Here is a 22882-nt window from a genome sequence, read left to right on the forward strand (position 1 = left end):
AATTCTTTCAAATAATCTAACACCTTAAAGGACAACTTTGGGATTTGGAATTCAGTAAAATTATCTCGAGTACTGTATGTATCCTGATCATTTATGAAATCAAAATATAATTCAGTTACATATAAACTATCACGAATTCATTAGTTAATATTTAATAAAAAAAGTTAATTTATATATATATTTATCATCAAGGCTTTTTTTTATATTTTCAGTTTAAAATGTAAGATTGTTGTAATGTTGTTTGATTGTTGTTAAGCGCAAAGCCACAAAATGCGCTGTGTCTCTTCTGTTTTTAGCTACTGGGGGGGGGGGCTATAGAGTTGTTGCTGTTTTCTTAGTGCAAAGCTACACAATGGGCTATATGCACTCCATTCTGTTCACTGCGGGGGAATCGAACCTCTGATTTTAGCCTTGTGAGTCCGTAAACTTACCGCTAGACTTTTGTAGTGTTTGTATTGTGATAGATCATCTGGGATATTGGTACTTTCAACAACTATGCGCAGGTGAACTCAACGCCTAAGGTTCAGATAAAGCTGTCCATACTTTTGAACTACAGACGACAGACCAGAGGGAAGGCATCCAGTAAGCAGCACTCATCGCCACAAAGGCTTTTGTCAGGTTTTGAACCAATAGCAAGATTGACTGTTACTCTTATAATCCACCCACACTTAAACTTTTAGAGCGTGTTTAACGGAATAAAGACGGGAACCTTGGAACGTTCTGATTCTCAGATCAGCACTCTCACCACTAGGCCATTCCATGCCCTCTGATCCATGCCAGCCACTCTGATTCATTCCAGGCCCTCTGGGATAGGAAGATTGTGTTTCGGCGATGAAGTTTTTCTTGAATTTAAAAATGTTATAAATCTCATGTTTCCAATATAAGTTGACACACACACATTGAACAACTTGTTTCGTACACAATGTTCTTGGAGTTACAGTGGTCACTTGGCCCGCAATTTTTGACAAAACATTTGCATTTCTTAAAAGAATAAACTTTTTGATATGATGAACTCACTATAGTTTCTTATTTAAAGATTTTCAAGAATGACGAGTATTCAATCCGGTATGGTTAATTATAAATTTTTTTGATGATTTTATTATTATTATTATTAAACATTTCAGCTTTCATACCGTGTGGGAAAATGGATTGTGATCGAAATGATTTGATTACTGTATAACCGTAATATGCTATGAAACATTTATAAGTTGCTGAAAATGTGTTCTTATCAAGGTGAATAGATAGGTGTGCAGTAATGGAAGTAATAAATAAATTTAGTATTCCGAAATTTTTTTAATCTCGAAGTCTAATTTCAAGGGAGATCCAGATCAATCTACACTTTGATCAACGTGTGTTATTGGGTTATACTAGTTACTCATCAGTAACCCTGAACACAAGTTAACCAAAGAGAGATAAGCTGGACCTATATTATAGTGAAAACGTATCAAACATATTGTTGGTGTGAACGTGGTTTATAGTCACTATGAGAAAAACCTATACACTGGATAGAAGAAGTGAAATTCATCATTTTTGGAATTTTGGTGGTCTTGGTCAGTTAAATAGCCGCACAATAGCAGATATAATAAATAAACTTAATACCATTATATTTGTAACATAGATATTACTGGTTTAGAACTTTCAGTTTGTTTATTTGGAACTATGTTCTTAGAATGAGCGATTTATACGAAGTTATTTGGTACTGTGGATAACACAATCTAAACAGTGACCAAACACATGTAATCCAATATTTACAACCACGTTACTGAGAGATCACAAGTCAAGGTTTCGGCGGAAAATGTGGTCATTTAGACAACAGATGGCCAATTGGCTGTTATTTTATATGGTCCTTGCTTTTTTGTTTTTCAAATCACCTGTTATTTTGGCCGACCGAAAACAGAAAATGAAACCGTGACCAAACAAACTAGTCCCGTATGATAACTGAGGGTCTATACAACTTACATATTTTTTGGAAGCAAATATTCTGAACGTACTTTACCCGGCTGTAGAATTTCGACTCCCAAACTACAGTCTAGGTCAGTGGTTCCCAACCTGGGGTCAGCGAAGGTAATACTGGGGGTTCGTAAGCTATATTCTTTAATTAAATAATGCACGGAAAGACACAGAACAATAACAACGTAAAAATCTGAAACTGTTCTATAACTGTCACAATTTTTCTGGCTCTCTAAGTATGTGAGAAAAGCTGTTAAAAATTCAGCTAAGCTCCTCGTGGGAAAAAATGTGTATCAATAAAGCAACATTAACCAGCTCATTAAACAAGTAATATTTTAATACTGCTGTTCTTTTAATTGCACACTCTGTTATATATGTCTTTTATTTGACAGTGAAAAATGAGAAAACAAGTTAATTATTAGTTAATAAAACAGTTTGTTGGGTACAAGGAATCTTTCAAAAACATGGGGTCTGTGGGGAAAAAATAAAATAAAAGGAGTCCTTGGTGGTGAAAAGGTAGGGATCCATAGGTCTAGGTAATAAACTGGCCCACGAGCAGAAAGAAGTTGGCCATCCCTGACTCTGGACCAAGTTTAAGAGGCAATGCTGCTGTGGTCTCTAACCTTTTGTGTGTAAGAGTTCTGTACTTCTGATGAATATTAACAATATTCCACGTAAAAAACAAAAACAAAGTTTATGTTATCCCTCTCCGTTCCCACTGGCCATACCAAGTTTTTGTTCTTCCTCTCCGTTCACACTGGCCATACAAAGTTTTTGTTCTTCCTCTCCGTTCACACTGGCCATACAAAGTTTTTGCTCTTCCTCTCCGTTTACACTGGCCATACAATGGTTTTGTTCTTCCTCTCCGTTCACACTGGCCATCAATGTTTTTGTTCTTCCTCTCAGTTCACACTGGGCATACAATGTTTTTGTTCTTCCTCTCCGTTCACACTGGCCATACAAAGTTTTTGTTCTTCCTCTCCGTTCACACTGGCCATGCATTGTTTTTGTTCTTCCTCTCCGTTCACACTGGCCATACAATGCAAGAATTTCATCTAGCATAATTGGGGTTAGTATATTCGGCTGAGAGTTAACAGAGGTCATCCTTGCTTTTCTGTGTGTTTTGTGAAGTATACTTTTCCCATTCCATGAGAAACGTTCTTTACACGTGATCGGTACCATCTTTAAAAATCTTCCCTTCAGCTTGCCTGGTGAGGCAGTCTTCTAACAGTGGCAGTGGTAGTGGCATTCCTGCGCGAAGAAGGGTGATGTTTAAATGGTTCTACACTCTCGTGCGAGCGTGTTCATCTTCTCCATGTTACAGAGAGTCGCCTTCGAAGGTGGTATATCACGGGTTTTGCATCTCTTTGTAATTTCACTATCCACATATTTTTCTTTGGGAAAGTGCTGTGAGATAATTATTAAACCACAAATCTCTCCATCGCTGTTACTGTGTTCTTAAATATGTCGCACGTGGCTCCACAGGTTGCCGCTTTATTAACATATGCAAATTTGTTCTAATAAAGTACGATTACTCTTCGGTAAATTTTATTTTAGTACAGGTCACTATAGGCTACACTTGTCGGTGCTATTGAGTCATTCTGTCTGTACAGGTGGCGCTTAAAAAACAAACAAATACAGTGTTGTGTGATTAACGGTGATCGATACTACTGTAGTTTAGCTTTAGCTTTAAAAAGCAAAGCGAAAACACAAGTTTGAAATTTACCATGTGTAACGTTAGAAATGTACAACAATATACTTATTATTCTACAAGTCTGCATATTTTATGGAGTTTTAATGAATGCACGAGCTCGGAGTTCCAGCGCTCCAGCTGTTTCTCAAGTCCGTCACGCGCAGCACGCGACAGTTCAAAAAACACTTGCGATGTGGTTGATGTACCGCTCGGAGTTCTCGTTTCCGCAGGCCTTCTGCGGTTTGTACGTCGCCAGATGTCCTGCGTTCCCGCCATCTTCCGGCGTGACAAGTCAGTGAAGATAGGATCGGTTTGTAAAAATTATTTCTGACGTGGAGAGTAGTTGTTTAGTTATGTTAGACAAATGCTGGCTCGTGATCATTGTTTCCATGCTTTCCTTAAGCGAAATGAACTATTTAAGAAAGATAAAATTAAGCAACTAAACAGAAACATACACATAACCACCACTCTGATGACTGTGTACTTGAGCCCAAACCAAGTATTTTAAAACACCCGGCCTGTTTCTCTCACTGGAACTCCAGTCTCTAAACATTAAACATGCCAGTGTTTAAAATACATGCTGTGTTGACTAACTTGATTGTATAGTATGAAAAATATGAAAATATCGAAAATTATTTTATTCAACGCAAATGATCATTGCTTAAACTTTAATCCTTATTTTTAAAAACGTTGAATTGGAAATTATTTGCGAAATTTAAAATTATTTATATTTCTTTTTTGTTTTAGTTTCTGGATTTTAAATCAGCAAAAAGTTTTTCTGTGTTATTCAGTCGTTGTTATTATAACAACGATGATATTCTTCACAAACTAATCTGACTGTTTTCGACTGGGTTTTTTTAGTCACTAATACAAACTACAACGTGTACCTTTTTCTCGTGTCGTCTTCACAGCGAAAATTAAAAAGGTCTAGGGTCGTCTTTACCGCGAAACCAAAATCATAGTAGATAAAAACATAACTGATGTTAGTGATGAAATCTAGTGTCATCTTTACAGAGAAACCAAAAGAGGTTTAGTGTCGACTTTATAGCGAAACCTAAATTTTAGTACATATACAAGTAGCTGACACTGATGAGTAGATCTAATTTCATCTTTACAGTCAAACCTAAATCTTAGTAAACATATACTTAGCTGACACTGACGAAGATATCTAGTGTTGTCTTTAAAGCGAAACCTAAACCTGTTTTTTTTTTTCGTACTGATGGTAAGAGCTATGATTTTTGGTTTATATTGCGTTACACAGAGTACTACTTTTGTTAAGACTTTAGTAAATATGGCCCTTTCTTGGAATTGATTGTTTACTGATATGTTAAGAGATCTGCTAACTTTCCGAACAAGCGTCTGGACGGCTAGGAAAATATAAAGGAAATGTACTGCTTAAATTTTTGTCGTTCTATATATAACGAAATATCTTATAAAATGATCAACAGAGGGAGGTCTCTTTCCATTTGAGAAATGTCGGGTCACAATCGTATCACTATTTTTTTTTATGTAACCGTTGATGGCCACGAATCTCATGGCAGTTCTATTTTTGGATGCTCTTCCACGAAGTGAAGGGTCAGAAATAATAGGAATTTCTTCATATCAGACTTTAGAGACGTAGGAATAGCTTTGACTGTAACTTTACGATTACAATTAGTGCAATGAACTACTTACATATCTGACCAATCGTTGACCTTTTTGTTTTGTTGTTGTTGTTTTCCTTTTCGAGATATACATTAATTGCACGTTTTGTGCACTCTGTTCCATCGGTTCTACCTATTCTTTGAATAGTTTGTCTGATCGGTCTGTTTTTCTGTTGGTGACTTGGTTTGTCTGTTTATATCTCTGTTTGATATAACTGAATAAGTACATAAATCCTATTAGTCCCCGTATTCAAATCGTTAGAAGCCTCGACAGTCTGAGTTGCGATAAAATTGACTTCTTATCCGAAAGCGTGACATAGTGTTAATCATGGCGTACAATAAAATACAACACAACGTGCTAGTCTGTTCAAGTTGTTCATTTTAGTTCTCTCTATTTATGAATAATCAGTTATGCATCCTTTATTCCAACTATTCCTTAGTTTGAGAACGGCTGGCATACTTCAATAAAATTTCAATGTAAGACTCTTAGATCTCTCGATAGTGAGTGTTACTGTATGTATAATATGTTCGATAGCTAGTCATGTGTCTCCAATCTTCCCTACAACCAGAATAGGAACTATACGAGCGCTCAGCATGGTCATCTCCTCACAGCCCCTATAGAGTTAATTTATTTTGGCAAGCGTCATTAACTATCATACAAAATAAACATTTTCTGTTTTAGATTTACGCCAACGCCTGACTTGGGTAAGTTGGTTTAATACTGTTTACTTGTGAATGACATAGCAGTGATGACGTGTGGCTAACGCTGTGATGTAGATCAAGGTTGTAAGAACAAACTGTGGTAGGCTGTGGTTACATGTAGGAGTTGCAAGGATAAACTGTGGCAAGTTGTGGTTACACGTAGGAGTCGCAAAAATACACTGTGGCAGTTTGTGGGTACATGTAGGAGTTGCAAGGAATAAACTGTGGCAAGTTGTGGTTACACTTAGAAGTCGCAAAAATACACTATGGCAGTCTGTGGGTACATGTAGGAGTTGCAAGAATAAACTGTGGCAGTCTGTGGGTACATGTAGGAGTTGCAAGAATAAACTGTGGCAGTCTGTGGGTACATGTAGGAGTTGCAAGAATAAACTGTGGCAAGTTGTGGTTACAAGTAGAAGTCGCAAAAATACACTGTAACAGTCTGTGGGTACATGTAGGAGTTGCAAGAATAAACTGTGGCAAGTTGTGGTTATAAGTAGAAGATTAAAAATGAAATATTTGAGAATTAGCTAATGAAATTGCAGACATTTCACGGCTTTAAGTAATAGAAATGAATAATTTGGTATATTTCAAGTTAACAGTTGTGCAAAATTTCGATTAATTTATCTTGTGGCTGACAGATGGCTCAAATATTTGTTGAAAAATAGGAACCTGATACTGTATTAATTAACTGCTGAAACTGTATTAGTTGTAGCTTCACACTCCACATCCTGAATTGCTGAACCTGTATTAGTTGTAGCTGCACACTCCACATCCTGAATTGATGAACCTGTATTAGTTGTAGCTGCACACTCCACATCCTGAATTGATGAACCTGTATTAGTTGTCGCTTCACACTCCACATCCTGAATTGATGAACCTGTATTAGTTGTAGCTGCACACTCCACATCCTGAATTGCTGAACCTGTATTAGTTGTAGCTGCACACTCCACATCCTGAATTGATGAACCTGTATTAGTTGTAGCTGCACACTCCACACCCTGAATTGATGAACCTGTATTAGTTGTAGCTGCACACTCCACATCCTGAATTGATGAACCTGTATTAGTTGTAGCTGCACACTCCACATCCTGAATTGATGAACCTGTATTAGTTGTAGCTGCACACTCCACATCCTGAATTGCTGAGCCTGTATTAGTTGTCGCTTCACACTCCACATCCTGAATTGCTGAACCTGTATTAGTTGTAGCTGCACACTCCACATCCTGAATTGCTGAACCTGTATTAATTTGTCGCTGCACACTCCACATCCTGAATTGCTGAACCTGTATTAGTTGTAGCTGCACACTCCACATACTGAATTGCTGAAATTCCACTAATTTTATTTTTAACGGTATTGTTATGAAGCCACTAACCAAACTTTCTGTACATGATCACTAAGATTATCAACAATAATATGTTTATTACAGAACAACACAAAATAGATTAATAGTCAGTCAAACAAATTTTTAACGTAAAATCATGACGTATTACTGAATAATACTGCGTCTTTCTTAAACTGAGAATTCAGCTTATGTGATTTCGGAGAATGAAAAACAAATGTTATAAATGAGCAGCATGTAGTGTAACATGAGCATATAGAAGATTATGCAAAAGGAGAATCATGATTGTGAAGTGAAAAATAAATACTTTGAAATATGCCAAACATATACCACTCCAGACAGCGTGTTACTGTGCAGACTTTTGTGCAGTTTAGTGGTCTTTCTAGTCATTACAAACACATTCTTTCTCAAATCTACGGTGCGCTTGAAGAGCCACTATAAATACACCATGAATTTTCTACATTTAATATCCTATAACATGAGTTGGGCAATGTTATCTATGTCAATTACTAACAAATGATATAACTTGAAGTATGTTTGTCAAGCTGTGGAAATATTATACGTACAGTAATGTTCATATTATTTTTTGTTTTAACATATTTTTTTTTTAAATAACAAAAAAAACTATATATAATTGGTTTTCCTTTACTTCATATTCCAGGTTTTCCTCTACCTGTAAGGGCGAGTATTCCTAGCGTATTACCAAGTCAATACAGGTAAGCTTTCAGCTAAAATTGTCGTTTAGTAGTAATAATAAAGTGTATCATGTGACAGTGCGTATGTAAGATTTAGCATTCATTTGACTAAAACAGCCAATTTCCGAAAGAAAAGAAAAACGGAAACTAGCAGATACTGAACAATCAGACTTTCTGGTTGGATTAAAAGCAGCGGTTAGTTTCCATAGCAAGGAAGTCTGTCAAATATCTTATACCGTATATTTCAATATAGTCAAGAACAAAAGAGGTTTGACTAATTATGTAGCTTTGTTCTGCAGAGCTTGTGTTAGTGTGGCCATTGCGTGATAGAAAGCAACAAGAAGATTATTAATGACTACCATACTCCAGAAGTATCAGTGAAAACCACATACATATTGTAAACGTTATTTATGGAGTATTACACATTTAAATACATATTATAGAAACGGGAAAGGAAGAACACCAGATATTGTAATATGAACATATAAAAGATCCTGTAAAGGAAATTCATGATTGTGAGATGAAAAATAATATCTTTGAGTTATGCCAAATATATATACCGCTCCATACAGCATTTTACTCTATAGATATTTTGTAGTTTAGTGCTTTTTTAAAGCTATTACACACACCGTAGATTGGGAAGTAAGAATTTGGGGCTTGAACAGCCACTATAATTATACTAGGAATATTCGATATTTATTATCCTATAGAATGTAACAAGGGTTGGGCAGTGCCATCTTTGTTAGTTACTGACAAACGATAAAACGCGAATAATTTTAGTCAAGCAGTTATTTTAGAAAACTCAGATTAATATACATTTCCACACCCGAGCCTAAAGAATACAATTTTAGTAAACAACGCCCTATATTCCCCCTTCACTGCAAATACCATAGATATTTCTTGACTTTCTTTTTTCATTAGACATTCAGCTTGCAATTTTTTTCTCTATGTGTGTGTGTGTAGTGAAATAGCGATAATTTCTGGAATCCCTTAAAATTTTTGACTGACGTTATGACCTTTTCTTTCCACAAGGTGAGAATATATAAATACAATCTACGTTTGTTTAATTATTGTTTTACTTTGTAAGGCACATGTCAACAGATTTTTAAGTTAATTTGCACTGCTGTTTATATATATATACGTCTGTATTTCTACGATTTATTAGCTGTTTTGAAAGATCATATATCATATGCCTTCATTAACTTTGAAATGAAAAGAAAATGAGAGCGATAATTTAGTGTCCCATCGTGTATTTGTGGACGGAAACGATGAAGCAAAACTTTACTTTTACGGTTCAAGTTAAAAAAGAAACAAAGAGATAGGTTATCGAAGTTTTATTCAATGTATATAATTGGTGGAATATAAGAGGCCGAAACCCCTAATAAGTTCCTTCTAAGGCATTATTAAACTCGAGTATGTTGTGACAACATTTTGCTTTATTGGTTTAGCATAGCATTCACTTAGAACGTTCACTCAGTTTAATATATTTAATCAAATGTTTGAATTACATAAAAGGACAGAATTTTGACTAAAAAGGAGTATTGTAATTTGTGTCTGTCTATCTATTTATCTTTCTATCCAGAAACCATCCGTCCATCATTAACTGTTTTTTGACGTAAGAGGTCGACATTTCATTCATTACTACAATATTTTCAATTAGCTGCAAAGACTGAATCCCTGTCATCAGTACTAATTTTCTTTTATTATGAGATTGCACTCTTAAAGGGTTTTAGTTAATATTAATTAGAAGTAATGACATATGCTATTTACTTTACTTACAGCGTTAGACCTCGTTATAAATTTTCTTTAGGTTTATTTTTAGCTAATTTAATTCGAATATTTAAACTCGTGACGCTGTACAAAATTAAAATCAATTTCCGAGGTCACGAAGTTGGGAAAATCTACAGGGATGGCTTCTGGTTAGTTTGGCTTACTAACAATTTTTAAGTACATGTGTCAGTGTGTTGCTTCAGTGGTAAACTTCCATAGAACTAGGAATATTCAGCAAAGCACACTTTTTGACCGGAAATTTTGAGGAGAGTATCCCATTCGATGACTGAGTCCCCTCCACAAGGGAGTTAAAGGTTTTAAAGGCGGATGTTTATCCCAACATCTGGTGTCCTCTTTCTTCTCGACACGTCACTTGCTCATTTCACGCATGCGTGTAACTACTTGTTTTAAAGTTTTCGCAATCTATTACTACTTTAACTATAGATACACTTTTATATCTTCAGAATGATCGCTTAACATTACAATTGTAATTACATTACAAACATTACAAAAATTACAATTGTAATTAACATTACAAACATCAAACCTCAGATTTCTGAGTTTATTTCAGCAGAACCAACGTTCCACCTATTATTACATGTTCTCAAAGAAGTACAATTAACCATATACACCTGTTCTTATATCCAAGTTGGCTGAAAGGAGGCGTTCATTTTGTTCTGTGCCACCAAAGTATTAGATTAGATGCTACAACAAATTCTAGGGAAATACGAGCCTTAATGAATTTATATATTTTTAAAAGGAGGGCTGTTTGCTTGTTTCAGAATTTCGCGAGAAGCTACACAAAGGGCCACCTGTGGATAACTGGTCAGAATTTTGATTTGACAGCTGGTCAACAGAACCCATCACCAACTCTTGTCTGTAGAATAGTGGGATTTGCCCATTAGTCTTTTAATGAACTCATCGCTCCAAAGCACAGAGTACGTTTTTGTGGCAGAGAGTTATTAACCATAAATCTTTGGACTTACAGTTGGAGCACTTTGATCACTAGGGTCACGCCAAGCCATTTGTGGAGGAAATTTTATTTGTTATACATCGGCTAGGCAAGAAGTTTAGTTTGTAGCCTAAACTGAGATTTGTGATATTTTAAACAGCAATGACGTGTGAAGGGGGGGGGGACCCTGGGTGAACTCAAGACCCTGCTTTCCTGCCTTTATGCCCCAAAGTGACCTTTTTTTTCTCTGCCATAAAAATTGCCAACGACTACGAAAAGATACATCTGGTTCCATACCTTGCTTGCTGGGAGTGATTAGGAAAAACAAAAATATTTCACCGTTAAAATGAGTGGCACACAAGGACTTGTAGGTATTTATAGTAAAAAAAATAATTTTAATATGCTATTAAGTGTTAACACACGATAAGTTACTGTTAACTTTTGTAAGACCAACTGAATAGGAATAAAAGAGAAGCTGGTTGCTTTTATGGTTTTTACTCTATGTGTAACAAGGGAAGCCCACAGTCCCCATACTCTCCTTTAACACTCCCTCCACCCGCCCACCCCTAAAAAAACACGCTTGCCTTACGATGCCTGGAAAGTGTCCTTTTTGTCAATGAACCCCTGTGAACCCCTACCCTTTCAATGTCCTCTGCCAATTACTGGTCAACAGTATCAAAATAGTGACTGTTCAACAGTAAAACACAAACTAACGTACTTTAAGTAGAATCCGATCTGGCTTTGTGCAACACTATCTCCGAAAATACCATCGCATCATACGATACAGTTATTAAGTGATAGCTATTCTATTCAAGGACACAAGAACTGCGCGTCCTAAGAGAAACACTGGACAACCAATATATTGAGACATGCTGGAGAAAAAAAAATCACGCGGTGGTAGGCTTGTGATGTTACTGTCATCTATATCTTCCAGTAAGGTAGAACACCCTCTAGTTGTGCATTATTGTGTGTTGGGAGACACTGGATACTGTCTTGCTGAGCAAATGGATAGACGTCCTTAGACCTAATGCTGTGTACACCTCGCTGTGAAAATAACCATACATACGATTTATACCTCACGTCCAGCTACAAATGTCGATTTCAAAGATCTTTTCAGGAAACAACGTATATATATTACAAGTAGGTAGCTTTTATATTACTTATAGCTGTTCGATCGTAACCACTGTTTATCATATCCTGATCTTGTTGATGATTTTTGTTCATAAACTGACATTTTTTTGTTCTTTAAGTCGGTTTACACATGAGTCATTAAGCCTTCGTTAGTGAGATTCGTTTGAACGCTATTCCATATTAATCCATCATTGATCTGTCTTTGTGTTTAAGTGAAGTCGATATCTTGAAATGACTAGAATGTTACAAGAGGTCATTTCAGTTAAAAGATAGTGTACAAATGGTTGAGGGTGTTATGTTAAAACAATTTAGAATATGCAAATCAGAAAGTCACAAGAAAATCACAGCTGATATAAAGTCACAGTGGAACGGCATTTAACAGAACTATGTTTTGCACATAGTGTGATGTCACTGAGAATTGAACGCTTTTGTGAAGGGAATGAAACAGCCCTTTCCGATACAAAATATGAATATTCTCAGATCATAAAAGTTTGTTCAGATCGGGGACATAGAATTTTTCCAAGACTGTAATAGCCCATGTACTTAATGACATTGGAAAACAAAGGAATATGGATCAACTTGGGAGACCAGGATCATTCAGTAAGGACCTGTAACAAACCGTACACCAGCCGTTGAAAGTAAAGTGCGGTTTCTTGCAACAGGTGAGAATCCATGATCCCATAGATCAGAGACAAAAGCTGTTCAGTGTCCCAGGCAAAGTACGCAACATAATCAAGGAGATCGCAACACAATTAAGAATTTCCGTCTGCAAAGGCGACACAAGTTATGTGTACACAAGCTGCTTCCATTATTATACTTGCTTAACTTTCACATACCTCAAACAGTGAGAAAATGCAACGGGTATTCGTGCTATTCCATTCAAAGACATACCTGCCAAGTCGCTTGATTCAGCGCATATAGATTTCTGTATGATCAGACTATTGAAACGGGCGCTGGAAAACAGTTGTTCTAAAGCACTAGATGACTAATGTGAAGCAGACTTGGTGTAGTGGTGTGATTTATACATAACCGCCTTGAGATATAGCTTTCTGCAATGGAAAGTATGCTACAGGGCTACTGTCAAGATTCGCAGTTGTCAGACAAAGTACGAACATACGAGGTTAATCATACAATAACGACGTGGCGAGGCTCCAAGATCGTTTTAATATAAAGTACTCCACAGCTGCAGTATAATTATTTCGAGTTCATTTTATAACAAATATCGTCGTTTATATTTAGCAGTAACATTCAAAGCTATTCGTAAGATAAGGGTTTTCCTTTTCTCTGTAACTTGTGTCCTTTTTACTGTGTAAAATGCGAATGAACTAATGTCTCACTAATGTGTTACTTATTCACGGTTAACAATTTAAAGGGACAAGGAGCACGTGCTACTTCAATGATTTTTCGAGAGAATACGCCTCCCAAATGTTGAAAACATGATATACAAAATTGTCCTTCCAAATCATGTTTCTACAAGTTGACATATAGATGTTGACATGCCTCACCTGAAAGAGGCAATTGCAAATCGAGCTCTATTTGGATAATGAATGTTTTGTTTAATTTCACGCAAGGCTACTGGAGAGCTATCTGCGTGACAATTAGAGGGAAGACAACTAGTCAACATTACCTCCGCCAACTCTTGGGCTACGCTTTAGCAACGAATAGTGGGATTGGGCGTTACGTTATAACGCCCCAACAGCCGAAAGGGCGAAAATGTTCAGTGATGGAATTACACGATCCGCATATTGAGAGTCGAATGCTCTAACCGTCAGGCCATGCCAGGCTGTTGGGTAACGGAATATCGAGTTCAGGATTTTACTAATGAGTGTTCAATTCATTTTATGGTAGATAGTAATTATTTCATATGAATCAATCATGTTAGTCATTACTGTAGATTCTTGAATGGCTTGTACTCTAAGTATACCTAAAAATGAGGGTTACGTGACCATCGATGTAAATACTGTAGGCTATTTAATCGAATAACTGATCGCGTGGATATGCCAAGAAATGTGATTTATTTATATTACTGTTCACTGTAATATTTAAAATACCTGTTATATAAGATATTACAATGTGACGTGACAAAATACACAGAGCCATACGCTGAAATAGATAGCCTCTTCGTTCAGACATTCACTATGAAAGTTTCTGTAATCCCTTACAACTTGTAAATATCGCTAATGATTTGTTCGATTGCACGGGTGAAAGTCATACTGATGGCTCCTTCACGTAAACGAAATACAACCCAAGATCTCAACGATTATGTTATTATTTTAAAGAAATGTGTTTGGAAGTTTACCAGTTTTTGTTGTCATCACTGTTAGTGGTAATTACACCAATTAACATTCTCTGCTCCTCTCTCCTTCTTTCTAGTTGGCACTGAAATGTTGCATTATTTTATCATTATTTTATTGTTTAATTTGAAACAAGAACGACTACTTACTTACTAATCAGTTTGTGTTGTTAACCGCCTCTCAGCCAACTTCTTGAGCCACTTTGTGGCGCTTTCAAACACATATAATGACTTAAATTCTATGTTTATAATAGCAACCAAGACTGAGATATAACCCAAAAACTAGGGGCGCCAGTTTACGGTGTAAAGGTTACAGGAATAAGTATTGTAGTGTCGTCGGACCTAGTGAAATAGTTTGGAATCAATTACGCAAACCAATCCTAAAACGGAAAGTTCTCAATAAAAGTATTAAGTTTTTGTGGTTTTATCGTATACATTTTTCATATACAATTAACAAAAATATACAGACAAGAGCCAGCGACGATGTTTCCTGTTTGTTTTTAAACCCAAAAACTACACAACGGGCTTTCTGCGCTGTACCCTCTGCTAGTATCGAACAACAACGTTTCGCGTTATAAGCCCTCAAACTTGCTGCTGAGCTACCGGGAGATGGGGGGGGGGGTACTGGTTTCTACATGAATAAGTATTCAAAATCAAATTATATACGTACAACGTGTTACGCTGTTTTTCGTAATAATAAACTATTCTACCTCATATTTTTATAGCTGGTTCTTATGATTAAGCGAAGTAGATTTCAGTATCCTATCGCTTTTGACTAAGTAATTTACTTTACGTAGAATGTAAAATCCGATTAGCTGCATTACATTTAACGAAAGTTTCCTATTCATTAATCTCAAGCTATTAATTTTCGCAATTATGTTTTCCAGTTTGTTTCATTGTGTTTTTGTTTCGATGTTTGTACAAAAACAAAATTTCAGTGATCTTATCAATTTAATAAAATTACTGTCATTATTAAAAGGAACAAGAACCAACAATAGTTATTATTTGAATGTTGATTAAAAAGTATTCATTTTAATGCAATTTGTTTACATGTTAATAAAAATCAAAATTATTTTACTAATGATTAAACCATGCTTTTTCATAAAGATTCATCGACCGATTTAAAGAGAATTTAAGCTGAAGGCTATTCTATAGTATAAGGACTTAGATTTCTTTGAGAAGTAAAACTTTAATTAGAGGCTGTACTAGATGCTTTGCGTGAGTAAAATGTTGTCCTTTTTACCTCGACTACGTATGCACGTGGAAACGAACAGATGTAACAAAATATATTCAAACCAGGTACAATTGTCATTTTGTGTTCCGAATCTCACTTTAAAAGTGAAAATGGAAGCTGTTGTATGAACTACTGATTGTACGTTCTACTTAAATACCGTGCATTTCTGAGTAAAGGAGATTTAGTGTTCATTTGGTGTGTCTCTTTTTGAATGTATCTTTTGTTTAACCTTTACCATTAGGCTAATTATAGTAGTCAAGAGAGAGAGCGCGAAGCCTGACATAAATGGAATGTTGCTAGTATATTATCTACAGCACAACACATCGTTGTTATGGTATAATAATTTATAGTACAAAAAAAAAACAGAGTGAGAGAGAAACTGCTTTCCCATCCAGACGTTTTTACAGGTAATCAGACAATGAGACTCGCGAAGTCGGTTAATTGTATGCCAATTACGAAACTAGAATTTCATTTTTCTTGTTTGTTTGTTTCGAATTTCGCGCAAAGCTACACGAGGGCTATTTGCGCTAGCCGTCCCTAATTTACTAGTGTAAGACTAGAGGGAAGGCAGCTAGTCATCACCACCCACCGCCAACTCTTGGGCTACTCTTTTACCAACGAATAGTGGGATTGACCGTCACATTATAACGCCCCCACGGCTGAAAGGGTGAGCATGTTTGGTGTGACGGGGATTCGAACCCAAGACCCGCAGATTGCGAGTCGAGCTCCCTAACCACCTGGCCATGCCGGGTCTTCATCTTTCTTAGAAAATGTCGTAATTTACAGTTGTTTGCGTTATTCGAAAGCTATTTAAGAGGATACATTTATTAAAGCTAGTCATAATTGAAAATTGTGTTTCGTGAAAACATTACACTTCGTTATTCGGTAACAAGTGCAAAATAGGCCTAACAAGAACAAGAAATTCGAAAAAATAATAATATTCTAGGCTTTTAACGGCAATTATGGAGTAATGCCATTTAAACCACAATAAATATATCTTATCTATTTCTTGTGATTTTTTTAAAAACAACTCCATTCTTTTTTTTCCAAATCCGTTGTCTCACTTTTCAACTACTTTGTGCTTTTCACGGCTCATCCGTATAGAAGTATATTTTTACATTGCTAGCCTTGTGTAGACTTCAAATATCAATTTAGAGGTGAATAGCATGTTCACATATAGAGTCTTCAGATTAAAATAAAGAAAGGCGAGAGCGTAAGTTTTAAATCTTGTTCTTTGACTTTTAAAGATATTTCAACTTTTCAGGGTGCCAAAATTAATCATCAGCTTACCAGTCTTACAACATTAATCATGGACTAAAACTTATTTTAAAAACGAAATTTATTTTCAGATTCCAACTTCAAAATGTTTGTGATGTATGGAAAAGAGAAGTAAGAGTTTGGTAAAACGGTGGCCCCCTGTATATTAGCATGGTCGATACATAATATAGCTAACTTTCTTTATTCTAGGAGTATATACATCAATATAGATCTAAGCATTTAATCTTTCACACTTATGATTTTATTAAACTACACCAAACGTTATGCTGGGTTAATTGTTTATCATGGCGTGGTTGTTGAATTTATATAGATCACACAATTAACATAGTCGTTATAACATATTTTATTTTTCCTTATTTTACATACTCCAACAGAACTTCAAACATCTATCACACCATAGAGATTTAAAACTTTATCTGTTATATATGTCTTTCCTCAAATTATATGCTAACTTTTCTTAAAAGCTGGAACTTGCCATATACTAAATAAGACGTAAGATTGTGTATGTTTTTCTGTAATTTATTGTAAGTTAAAATATTACACTTAAACAATTCAATGTGTGGTCATGGTACATGAAACAATAATTACCTACATGGACATGGCCTTTAAATGGGTCATGAGTGCATGGGTTAGCTCAGCTCTTATCTTCTTGCAGTAATTATACTAATATTATACAGGAATCACTCATGTGCTGGGTAGAAGAAGAGGTCAAATGAACCTGACCCTCCCAGGTCTATAAGCTCGATGCTGACAAGAGAGAATGCATTTATTAAATGTAGAATTTAAATTACAGTTGTTATGAGTTAGATGGGCTCGATTTACCCCATCTTTGGCGTCTGTTTTATCCAACTCATTTTTTCAATATCTAAAAATTGCCTATGCCCAATCTTTATTTTAACTAGAAATTACATTTATAATTTACAAGAGCTTATTTCAAAACCTTTTGCTTTTACGATATTTATCCTAATAGTTAAAGCCGCATTCCAAGTCAAGGTGGCTGTCGTACTCCATCTTTTTCGATCTTTGTCTAACGTTTATGGAAACCTGCTTAGGAGTATGTACCTCAGGTAATCATTCATGAGAAGTATTAGAAAAGCATGTGAGACTGTCGTTGTGCTTGCTTGTTTTTCGATAAAGATTATATATATCCCATAATAGTTAAACTACCCTATAACATCCCACAATAGTTAAAACTACCCTATAACATCCCATAATAGTTAAAACTACTCTAAAACATCCCATAATAGTTAAAACACTCTAGCATTCCATGGCAAACACATTTCTTTCCTATATGGTTTTTCGCACGCAGATAAGTAATAATACCCAAGTGCATACCCTCAGGGTCCACTTAGTATGGGTACAAAATTTCAGGTTTCTAGGTTCTTTGCCCTTGGAGCTATGGTGGTCACATATTCTTTTCTATGTGGTTTTTCAGTAGCTTCCCTCACAAAAATATGCCTGGATAAATAATATTACACTTATTATGTGAGCAAAATTTCAGGTTTCTAGGTTCTTAAGAAACACATGCTTTACCACCTTTTGCTGTCTGCAGCAATATGTGGGAAGGTGGTTGCTCATAAAAAAAATAAATAAACAATGCTAATAAGCAGAAAGAGATAATAGAATACAAGACATCAATGGGGGAGACAGCAAAACTCTCCTTGAAGTTAGCATCCCAACCATAAAATTACTTTTTATATAGGAAAGCATAAAATTACAAAATAATAATTATTATATTTCATTTAAGTTTCGATAATTTCGCGCTATCATTCCTTCTGATGTACTTTCTTTTTCTTAAATAATATATATATATATATATAAATAGATAGATAGACAGATACATAGATTGCATGTATATTGAAGTTCAATCTATAATCCGATTTAACGATATAACTCAGTGAGAAGTGTTTTAGTGTTTGGGTACATGCGCGCGCATGTGCGTTCTTTGGTATGTGTGCGCGCATATGCGTATATTGAAACATGGGTGCGCAGGTTCATATTTGGGTACATGCGCGAGAAGGTGCGTATTTGGGTACATGCCCGCGCATTAACAATGAATAATTACCGAATTTGAAATAAAATTCATAAAATGAGACATCAAAGTTTTTTACTTGCACAATAATGTATTTGTAAAGTTTAAGAAAATATAAGTTCAAAGAAATTTTTAAAAACTCTACATGTTTCAGTGGAAATAATTCCATCATCTTCGAGAGAATAAACCACCAAGTACACATGAAGTTTCTTATAAACCTAATATACTTGTATAATTAGCATGTTTTTACAGTGGGCCATTTACAACAATATCTCACATGGTCACCAAAAAATGTCGTCATTTTCGTATTTTGTTTATAGAACTATTATGATGAGGAATTGCTGTTAGAATTAACATATTTAAAACAGGTAGTGATTGATGAATGTACTAAATTGCAGATAACGAAAAAGGGAGGTAGAGAAAGAATATGTTTGCCCTATGTTTCTCCATGGTCAATAAAAATAGGTAATGTATTTAGGCAAAATATGAATTTCCAAGTAATATTTATTCCATAGTTAAAATTAAGTCATATAAGTAATGGTTTGAAAGATAAAATTGAATTAAGGGATAAATATGGTATATATAAAATTTCACATACTTGTGGTCTAAGTTATATTGGACAGACAAGTACGAACTTAAAATGTAAAGTAAAAGAACATGAAAATGCGGTGGATAAATTAAAAACGGGTGATTCGGCTTTGGCAGAACATTCTACACATGTTATTGACTGGGATAATGTAAAAATACTTAAACAGGTAATGGAAAAAGATTAGCTAAATATAAGAGAATCTTTAGAAATAGTTAAAACAAAATGAATATAAATAGAGATTTAGGCCCAGGAGCCACGGAAATAAACTTTTGGAAATCGTTGTTGTAAATGGCGTCACTGTTAAAACATGCTAATTATACACATACATTAGGTTTATAAGAAATTTCGTGTGTACTTGGTGGTTTATTCTCCTGAAGATGGCGGAATTATTTCCACCGAACTTTTAATTTATATTCTTTAAACTTTACAAATAAATTATTGTGCAAGAAAAAACGTTGATGTGTTGTTTTATTAATTTTATTTAAAAAACTTTTGCACAAGAACTGTCTGTTTTACCTATTGAATTACCGAATTGTTGTTGCTAGTTAATCGGTTTACGATTAAGTAAAAATACTAAGATAATCGTAGAGCTTGAATTCGAATAATTTATAACTTTTCTAAAAGTCTGAAAGAGGGTAATATTTTATCCTGTATGTATAACTAACAGAAATATTGTTAATTTTACAATTATTCACGGTATATTAACATGCTGGGTGTGTATATATTCTTTGCTACAAATATTAATGCTGCCAGTAGCGATAGTCCGAGCCGTCTGTGGGGTAGCCTCGCTGACATGGTCAGGTAGGTAGGTAATAGATGAAAAAGTTGGTGTTTTAGAAATCTTTGAATTGTTCTACCGGACATGTTAGCGGCCTTTTTAGCGCATAATTAGTATATATGCGCATAATATATCGTAACCAATAGTTTGATTGGTAGGTTTTTACTTCGGAATTCAATAGAGTGATTTTATGACGCCTGAAATTTTGGAGACCTTAAAAAAATATTTGAAACAGCAAAAAAGAAAGTTTTTTTTTGTGATCATTTAAAATTATTTCCTGACTGCTGTATAAATATAAACATTTTAACTTTACATGAAAATTACTTGAATTCTGTTACTTGTGCCAATAACAAAGAAATGTGAGTTTACATAATGCTTTTAACGGTTTGTTTTATTTACATGACCTTGCGCTGAATGTAATTATTGTTAAAGTGTTAATAAAATGGGGTGCAAATACATGTTGATTATTGACATTATGTTTATTTAATTTCGTCTGGTCTCACAAAGTTTGTACTCCCACAGTAACTTTCAAGTCTTCTCTGATTCCCGTCCCTCGGTGACTCAGTAGTGAATTTGTTTGTTTGTTTTAGCGCAAAGTCAGATTGGGCTATCTGTTGTATCCATCGCGGATTTTAACGTTCTAAATCCATAAACTTACTCATCGGGGAACCTCAGCGGTAAAATTCAGGGCTTATGAAACTAAAATTCGTGGTTCAATTCCTGCGGCTGACACAGCGCAACAACAACGTCATTCGAGATTTAATTTTGAGGTGGGAAAATGCATATTCTTCTGGCAATCCAGGGACCGCTTGACGTTCTAAAGCGAAAATGCAATGTTATGTAGCCTGGTAATGAATTGTACTGTAGTTTGATAATACACAAAGTAAAAGCATAAAACGGCTACTTTATTGTTAGGTTCTTCTAATCTTCGTAGGAGAGGGGGCACTTTTCCATCCTGCAATATCCCATAATTCGCCTCCCTCATCTTAGATAGCCCGTTGCTTAGCTTTGGTCTAAAACAAAGAAATAAATCTCTGGTTCTCATATTGTATATACTTTTAATTTTGAATCAATATGTTGGTCGTATCATAACTAGAGGGTATTGATCTGATATATGAATTTTTTTTTACAATATTTTAGGCCTTCACCTAGAACAAAACAAATGAAAATTATTACGGAAGCAGAAACCTAAAAAAAAAGTCACATCGTAACCCAACGAGCTGTCGAAATAAGTTTATTTTCTAATTTGGAAGTTGTCTAGTCCTTTAATTTCGTGTTGAAACCAACATATTTGTTGAGCTTTAAACGTTCGTCTGAATATGTTAGAAGTTTAGTGACAATTATTATTTTTTATTTATAATGGCATATGTAATTATCAGTACTCTGCACACTCACTTTTTCGAACAAAATCATTTTTTATATGAAAAGTTACGGTAAATTCTTTGACAACCAGACCGCTGTTTGTAAACACTTCTAACGTTTATTAATCTATTAATTATAGGGTGACTAATACTACAGTCAAGTAAATCCAGTGAAATATTTGTTTAATGGATTTTAGGTCATGGAAAAAAAAAGTCCAATACGTGGCAAAGCTGTTTTACAGTAAACGATGGCGCTTTCAATGCACACGATGAGATGCCATAATTAATAAAACCTATAACATTTTATACTCACCTCACATAATCAAACTCAAACAAAACTGACTCAGTATCTGTGAAAAACAAACAATGTAAGCTAAATAGTCTCACGGACTCAAATCTGGAGAAGTTTTGAAACACTAAATGGATGGCTTGAGCTTTTGATATTTTGCTGTATTTATTTTGTAGAAAAAGCATTCTTAATTTTTGTTATTGATTAAGTTATGACATTTTAGTTCTAGGTATGCTAGTCACGAAAAAGATTGAGGTGGACCTTTTTTCTTTCGACATTACAGGTTAAACAACAAAACAAATTTCGCAAGTGTAGCTTTGTGATGGTGTACAGCTTTCTGTGGAGGAACATTTACAATTTACATATAAGAAACGGAATTTTGTGGGCCATTTTGTAAGACAATAAACTAATAACATACTTCTCATAACTGCTTGTACACTCGTAGACAGTATTCTTAAATTGTGTTATACTCGCTTTGAAGTGTTTGTAGGCAGCATTACATCTTTATTGCAAGCGCATCAATTTGCCAAGATATAAGAAAAAGGTAATTACTGTATAAATTAATGGAAGAAATAGATAAAAAAATAATGAAGAATTTTTGTTCTTAGAAAATCAATTACTTGTTTAAAAAAGTCATGATATATTAAGTGTAAACAATAAAATCTTCTGTAGGCGATTTATGTGAAAATATGTTTTACGTTCAACATGAGACCAGATTCGAAATTATGCACTTAATTCCTTTCAGGCTGGATACGTACACCTGTTTACTTCTCAGGAAAAATCCAAGCTTTCCGTAAACAGATTCCTTGAAATATGGCTTGTTTGTCAGCTGTTTTCAATAGAAACGTACCATGTATGGACAGAAAAAAAATTAATATTACAATATTTCTATTAAAGAAACGTATTGCGTAGAACGTCTGTATTTCGAAATCGAAGGATTTTTGTATAAAATAACGCTGTATCTCTACTATAAGCTTAAAAGAAGTAGGACAGTTAATTAAGACTAAATTGTAAAAGCAGGACAGTTAATTAAGACTAAATTGTAAGAAGCAGGACAGTTAATTAAGACTAAATTGTAAGAAGCAGGACAGTTAATTAAGACTAAATTGTAAGAAGCAGGACAGTTAATTAAGACTAAATTGTATACCA

General features: G+C 34.9%; 1 protein-coding gene across 1 annotated transcript in view; it reads left to right on the forward strand.

The window, feature by feature from the left end:
- Nucleotides 1-22882, forward strand: part of LOC106458768 (RNA-binding protein 38-like) — a 103484-nt gene that overhangs the window by 34310 nt on the left and 46292 nt on the right. The window contains exon 3 of the mRNA XM_022385088.1: nt 7993-8047. Within this exon, the coding sequence (XP_022240796.1) occupies nt 7993-8047 (55 nt within the window). The remainder of the gene's footprint in view (nt 1-7992; nt 8048-22882) is intronic.

This window comes from Limulus polyphemus, unplaced genomic scaffold (genome assembly GCF_000517525.1).
Source record: "Limulus polyphemus unplaced genomic scaffold, Limulus_polyphemus-2.1.2 Scaffold511, whole genome shotgun sequence".
Classification (NCBI taxonomy): Eukaryota; Metazoa; Arthropoda; class Merostomata; order Xiphosura; family Limulidae; genus Limulus; species Limulus polyphemus.